Source organism: Chenopodium album, chromosome 5, assembly GCF_948465745.1.
Source record: "Chenopodium album chromosome 5, dcCheAlbu1.1, whole genome shotgun sequence".
Classification (NCBI taxonomy): Eukaryota; Viridiplantae; Streptophyta; class Magnoliopsida; order Caryophyllales; family Amaranthaceae; genus Chenopodium; species Chenopodium album.
Genome location: NC_137838.1, coordinates 60,302,978 through 60,310,459, shown reverse-complemented (window position 1 = coordinate 60,310,459; position 7,482 = coordinate 60,302,978). Strand labels below are relative to the sequence as shown.

Here is a 7,482-nt window from a genome sequence, read left to right as displayed (position 1 = left end):
ATTTCCTTCTCTTATAAAATATTCATTTTATTTCAGTTCAGTTCAGTTTAGTTCAGTTCAGCTGAGTTCAGTCAATGAGAACAGACCCTTAGCTTGTATTTTTAACTAATGTATAATAACTAAATTTTGTCATAGATGAATTATCTACAATATATACTTTGGAGATATCAAAATTTCATGATTTATATTAATAAAAAATTAAAGATATTGATAATCAAAGTTTTGTATCGGTAAGTATGTCCAGCTAAACTGTTGCTATTAAAAAACGGAGGCAATAATCCTTTTTTTTTTTTTACTCCTATCAAGCCCACAACTTATGTTCACTTGGTAAGGCTCGAACCAAGGTGAGTTCCCACCAACTCTTGGTTAATACTCTACTAGTACTAGCAAGTGTTAGTAATTAACATTGGGTAGCGGTGTCAGTTCGAATGATCAGATCGGGTTTGATGAAGTCGTGTCGAGTCTAATTTTAAATTATTGTGTTCACGCGAGTTGAAATCTAAATGGAATATTTTTTGAGTCAGTTTTAAATCGGATCGGATGTGGTTTTGACCCTTCTAACATTGATGAGTACAAAATGGAGGGAGTATATTGTATCGCTTACAAAAACATATTTAAACCTCTTATCAAACCCGAACATTAAATTTTCCATATATAGAAAAGAATTAAGCTCTCTCTACTTCCCCTGCACACTGAACACTGATTAAATCTAGACTTTGAAGATTCTAAATTGCCATGGCACGAACACGATATTGAAGATTTTGGAACGACTTCTTATATATTGTTAAACCTTGTATTATATTTAGCTAATGGGCCAATTTTAAGCCCTAATCTCTTCTCCTAGGTTGTATATAAATATTGTGAATACCGTAATACAACACACAGAAAATCATTTACACTAATCATCCTCTCTAATTTGACATGGTATCGGAGCCAAAATCAATCTAAACCCTAAAACTCTAAATTTTTTCTCTAATCTCTAAATCTCTATCACTACCACTCTAATACTCTACACTCTAATATCTATTTTTCTCTATTGATAATCGACAATGGGGGATGAAACAAAAATCGATCCTTCATCTCCATTCTACCTTGGTTCAGGTGATCAACCCGGAAACCTAATTTCTCACGTGATTTTGAAGGGTGAGAATTATCTACCATGGTCAAGGGCTATGTCCCTGTCCTTGAAATCTAGGCGCAAATTCGGCTTTGTAGATGGCACTATCTCCAAACCTACAGAGAAAAAGAAGATGCTTGATTGGGATACGGTAAACTCAATGTTGGTATCTTGGATTTTGAGGGCTATTGAGCCGAAAATTGCTGCCTCTATTCCGTACTTTGAAGAATCTAAACGGCTGTGGGAATACCTAGAGAAGCGCTACTGTGAAGCAAGTGGTCCTCGCTTGCAACAATTGAGGGAAGCAATCACGAATTGCAAGCAATTGCCCACCATGACTGTCGAAGATTATTAAACTCAATTGATGGGCTATTTTGATGACCTTTTGCGCCTTAAACCTCCACATGGATGCAAGTGTGGCTCTTGCTCTTGTGGTGTTGCTACTGCATACGAGAAGGACAAGGTGGAGGAGATTTTGCATCCATTTCTGGTTGGTATTGATGATGCCAAGTATGCTACGGTCCGCACCAATCTTCTCTCTCAACAGCCCCCCGCAACTCTTGATCGTGCTTATCAAGCACTTCTTCAATAAGAGCGTTCTAGGAGTATTGCTCAAACTCATAACACTGTGGCAGCTGAGGATGCTCATGTGTTTTCTCTTCCCTCGGATCGTAGACGATTTCAGTTGCCTAATCGGGTTGACAAATCAAAGCTTTATTGCCATCATTGCAAACGGCAAGGACATGACAATGCTGGCTGTTTTGTGCTCCACGGCTACCCTGACTGGTGGCTGGAGAAGTATGGAAAGAAGGGTCGTGCCTCCCCTTCTGCTGCTGCTGCTTCTTTCTCGGGACAGCAGGGTGCTACCTCCAAAGGCCCTGCTTCTTTCTCGGGACAATAGGGTGCTTCTACCTCTGCTGCTGCTGCCGTATCCAAGTCAAGCAAACCCCCGGTGCGTGCAAATGTCGTGGGCTGCTCTGGTGACTCCCCTCCTATTCCGCAAGATACTCTTTCTGCTCTCTCTGAATTTAAACCCGAGCATGTTCGCCTTCTTTTGAATATGGTTAATAACCAAAAAGAAAAAAATGAGTGGTGAGTATTTTTCCCCATTTTGGATTATCAACACGGGTGCGTCTCACCATGTTACGGGGGATGTAACTTGTTTGATGAATGTGACTGATATTCCTCCGTGCCCCGTTGGTTTGCCCGATGGTGCACATGCTATGGCTACGAAGATGGGAAGGGTGCACCTAACGGATTGCATTATTTTGGAAAATGTTCTTTTTGTTCCGGAATTAAATTGCAATTTAATTTCGGTCTCTAACATGATTGATGATTCCCATTGTTTTGTACGATTCACTGACTCTTTGTGTGCTATACAGGACCAACATTCAGGGAGCCTGATTGGAGGCGGTGAACGGATAGATGGACTATATTATTTCCGGCGATTTCCCAAAGTATGTGCGGTGACGGATCAAGAAGTGTCTACATTTGAGCTCTGGCATCGTCGTATGGGACATCCGTCGGACAGAATTGTCAAGTTAGTTCCTACAATTAGTGCTAGTTCTAGTAGCAAACTTTTGAATAAAACATGTGATGTTTGTCCACAGGCTAAACAAACTCGGGATAGTTTTCCTGATAGTGATAGTAGGGCTAGTCGTATTTTTGAATTAATACATTGTGATTTGTGGGGGGCATATAAAACACCTTCTAGTTGTGGTGCTCACTATTTTTTTACTATTGTTGATGATTTTTCAAGAGGTGTTTGGGTCTATTTGTTGAATGATAAAACTGAAGTTTATTCTTCGTTTTGCTCTTTCTTTGCTATGATTAAATGTCAATTTGAAGTTACTATGAAATGTGTGCGGAGTGATAATGGGACGGAATTTAAACACATGATTCCGTATTTTGATGAACATGGTATTCTTTTTCAAACATCTTGTGTTGGTACACCACAACAAAATGGCCGTGTAGAATGTAAGTATCAACATATTTTAAATGTCAGTCGTGCTCTAATGTTTCAAGGCAATTTGCCACTTACTTTTTGGGGTGAGTGTGTACTTGGGGTGGTTTATTTAATTAATCGTACTCCTTCTCGTGTCCTAGACAATAAGACTCCATTTGAAATGCTTTTTGGTGTTGCACCTAACTTTGATGAATTAAAAGTGTTTGGGTGTCTTTGCTTTGTCCATAATCAAAAGGCTAAGGGTGACAAGTTTGCTCCTCGTAGTCGGAAGTGTGTGTTTGTGGGCTATCCTCATGGTAAGAAGGGATGGAAGGTGTATGATTTGGAGTCGGGTGACATTTTTGTTTCTCGTGATGTCAAATTTTTTGAGAATGAATTCCCTTTTGCGGATGATAGTCAAGTGGGTACGGACACTATGTCTAATGACAATGTAGGGGTTGACATTTATTTTTTGGATGACCTTGAACATATTTTAGATATTGGTGAGGACACCCTTGATCCCGAGCCTCAACCCGAGTTGCACAGCCCTGCTGCCTCCCCTGTTACTGCTGCTACCCCTGCTGACTCTGCTCCCTCTACCACATCTGCTGTTGTTGGCAGCCTAGACTGCATCCCCATCGCGGCTTCCAGTGCTGCCCGCAGCCAATCTACTACTGTAGGGACTACTGCCTGCAACCACAACGTGGGACAGTCAGCTGCTGCCACTGCCAGTGCTCCGGACAGCAGCTCCAACGCTGATCCGAGCACTCACTCTTCACCTCCTCTTGATTTGAGTCGTGATCAACGCAACAGACATCCTCCTGGTTGGCACCGTGATTACGTCGCACGTACTATTTCTCTTCCGGGTCCATCTATCTCTCCGAGTTCGTCGTCTTCTCCAAGCTCCTCAGGTACTCTCTATCCTTTAGCACACTATGTGAATTGTGACAAATTTTCTATGCGCCATCGTGTCTTTATTGCAGCTATTGATACGGCAGTTGAGCCTCGTAATTTCAAAGAGGCTATGCAACATGAAGGGTGGAGGGAAGCTATGCAAAAGGAAATCTCCGCATTGGAAGATAATGAGACTTGGGTTATGGCAACCTTACCTCCGGGGAAGAAAGCTCTCGGATGCAGGTGGGTTTATAAGGTGAAACATAATTCGGATGGCACGGTTGAGCGTTTAAAGGCTTGTCTTGTTATATTTGGCAATCATCAGGTTGAAGGTATTGACTACAATGAGACATTTGCCCCGGTTGCTAAAATGGTCACAGTTCGTGCATTCTTAGCTGTTGCTGCGGCAAAAAATTGGGAACTTCATCAAATTGACGTTCATAATGCCTTTCTCCATGGTGATCTTGATGACGAAGTTTATATGAAACCACCCCCGGGCTTCCATACTTCTAGTTCTGATTCGGTCTTTCGACTACAAAAGTCTCTGTATGGCCTCCGACAAGCACCTCGATGTTGGTTTTCTAAATTGGCCACCTCTCTGAAAAGGTACGGTTTTCTACAATCGTACTCTGACTACTCACTATTTACTCTGCAAACTGGATCTATACAACTTAGTGTTCTAGTGTATGTTGATGATTTAATCATTGATGGTAATGATTCTTCTACTATTGCACAATTCAAATCATATTCGAGTGATTGTTTTCATATGAAAGATTTGGGTGTGTTAAAGTATTTTCTTGGTATTGAGGTTGCACGTAGTCCGGAGGGCATATTTTTGTGTCAAAGGAAATATACTCTTGATATTATCGCAGAGTCTGGTTTACTAGGGGCACGCCCGGCAGGTACCCCTATTGAGCAAAATCATACTCTGGCAACTTTAGAGATCCCTCAGGTTGTAGAGCCCGAAATGTATCGGCGTCTTGTGGGGCGTTTGATATATTTGTCTTTCACTAGACCTGATTTGGCATATACTGTTCATATTCTGTCACAATTTATGCAACACCCTCGTCAGGCTCATTGGGAGGCTGCTCTGCGCACAGTTCGTTATTTGAAGGGTTGTCCGGGTCAAGGGATATTATTGAGTTCGGATTGTGACTTGCATTTGACAGGTTGGTGTGGTGCGGATTGGGCTAGTTGTCCTTTGTCACGCCGTTCTATTACTGGTTGGTTGGTGTTTCTTGGTAATTCTCCTATTTCTTGGAAGACTAAGAAGCGGGATAATGTTGCTAAATCTTCTGTAGAGTCAGAGTATTGTTCGATGTCTAAGGCCACTGATGAGTTAAAGTGGTTGAAAGCACTGATCAAAAGTTTGGGAGTTTTACATCCGCGAGCGATGAGTCTTTTTTGTGATAGTCAATCTGCGTTGTATATTGCGCAGAATCCGGTCTTCCATGAACGTACTAAGCACATAGAGGTTGATTGTCATTATGTCCGGGACGCAATTCAGGATGAGATTATTAGTCCGTCATATGTGAAGACAACAGATCAACTAGCGGATATTTTTACTAAGGCGTTGGGCAAGTCTCAGTTCTTATACTTACTTGTCAAGTTGGGCATTTGTGATATGCATGCTCCAACTTGAGGGGGGTGTTAGACCTTGTATTATATTTAGCTAATGGGCCAATGTTAAGCCCTAATCTCTTCTCCTAGGTTGTATATAAATATTGTGAATACCGTAATACAACACACAGAAAATCATTTACACTAATCATCCTCTCTAATTTGACATATATGATTTTCTTTAACTTGATTTATTTTAATTAAATTTTGTTCTGCTTAAACATTGTTAGTATGATCTTGAAGTTGTTCTTTGATGATTTCTCTCAATTGAATTCTGCATTTTCGATTTTCTAAGTTGATTATACCTTTACATTCTAAATGACTTATTAATGGCTAATTAAGAGAAAGAAATTAATGGGTGTTTGATTATTAGTTCGTTCAACTTGGCATAATGTAGAAATGTCGAATATCAGCTTGTTATATGTTTTTGTTCTGCTTAAATTATTGTTAGTATAATCTTGGTGTTGTTCTTTGATGATTTCTCTCAATTGAATTCTGCATTTTCGATTTTCTAGGTTGGTTATACCTTCGAAACGACTTATTAATGGCTAATTTAAAGAAAGAAGTTAATGGGTGTTTGATTATTAGTTCATTCAACTTGCATAATGTAGAAATGTTGAATATTTGCTTCTTTTATGTTTTGTTTTTCTGCTGAGTATCAGAATCTTGGTGATGTTCTTTGATTATATCTTGTTAACTGGTTTTGATGATTTATCAATGGGGAGTTAAGAGAAAGAAGTAGGTGGGTGTTTAATCTGTTTATTAATTTGTTGGTTCATTCAATTTAGCATATTATAGAATAAATCAACGTGACATGCTTGTCTCATTTTTTAGCAACGTTTCCATGTTAGTCGACCCCAAATCATTTTTGGAGTTACGATTTTCTGTTGTTGTTGTTGTTGTTATGTAAGTTCTTGATCGGATTTGTATCACTTTGTTTTCTTGACATGAGTAGCAGTTTCTAAATGTGGTTTAATTTTCGGGTTTTTCAGTAGGATCCTATGGATGAAGATTTTGGGTCTTTTATGCAGCTTTTAACCAATTCACAGCCTTAGTAGCCAAACTGGTGTACATCTTGGGTCCAATATGCAACCTCTAAGAAATCTGCAGTCAAATAGCCAAACTGATGAAGAACTTACTTCTCGTCTACAACCTCTTAGAAACCCGCACTCTAATAGCCCAACTGGTTCAGAATCTATGAGGAAGAAGCTCAAAGAGGCTAGCCCTTGCCACAAAAATTACCCTCCTATGTTTCCTCGCCATTCTCCAGCAGTTCTAAATTTCAATGGAGTTGAATCTGGTACTAAGCAACAACAGCAGCTAGTGGTAGGCCTGGAAGCTTCTGCAAGTAATAATACTAATGTTGCACTTGATCCTTCCCCTTCTGATGCGGGTGCAATAGACCAACATGGGTATTCTTGAAAATTCATGGAATTTTAAGAAAGCCTACACTATCTTTTAGTTATTATTAATTAGGAAAAATTGCAAAAAACCACCTTTAATAACACTTTTTTTTTGCGAAAAAACACCTTATAAAAATTTTCTTATAAAAACACACCTAAAACCACTATTTTTTTTTTGCGAAGTAACACCTTAACCCGGTTTCCGGTGTTTAACTTGATTTTCCGACATTGACTTTGCACGTGTGGGTCACGTGATCTTCTTCCTTTATTTTTTTCTCTTTTCCCTCACCGCCACCACACTGCCACCCCCACCAACACCACCTCACCGCCACCACTAATTCACTACCACTCTCACCAAAACCATCTCACCAACACCATCTCACCCAATATGCTCCCATGAAAATTGCACCCCGTTTACTCAGCCCCATCCACCCAAAAACCCCACTTCTCACCTCTTCATCCCCTTCCTCCATTAAAGCCCAATAGAGCAAGCACGATTGGTG

The 7,482-nt window shown here is 40.1% G+C and overlaps 1 protein-coding gene across 1 annotated transcript; it reads left to right on the top strand.

Moving 5' to 3' along the window:
• The first annotated feature begins 1,049 nt into the window (after positions 1-1,049).
• On the top strand, positions 1,050-1,472 carry LOC145632956 (uncharacterized). The gene has a single exon (XM_081685274.1). The coding sequence runs from the start codon at positions 1,050-1,052 to the stop codon at positions 1,470-1,472; it is 423 nt and encodes a 140-aa protein (XP_081541400.1).
• The last annotated feature ends 6,010 nt before the right edge of the window (positions 1,473-7,482 follow it).

Bases quoted from the DNA above. Each gene is read 5' to 3' on its own strand.
- LOC145632956 (XM_081685274.1), top strand. From the start codon at position 1,050: ATGGGGGATGAAACAAAAATCGATCCTTCATCTCCATTCTACCTTGGT.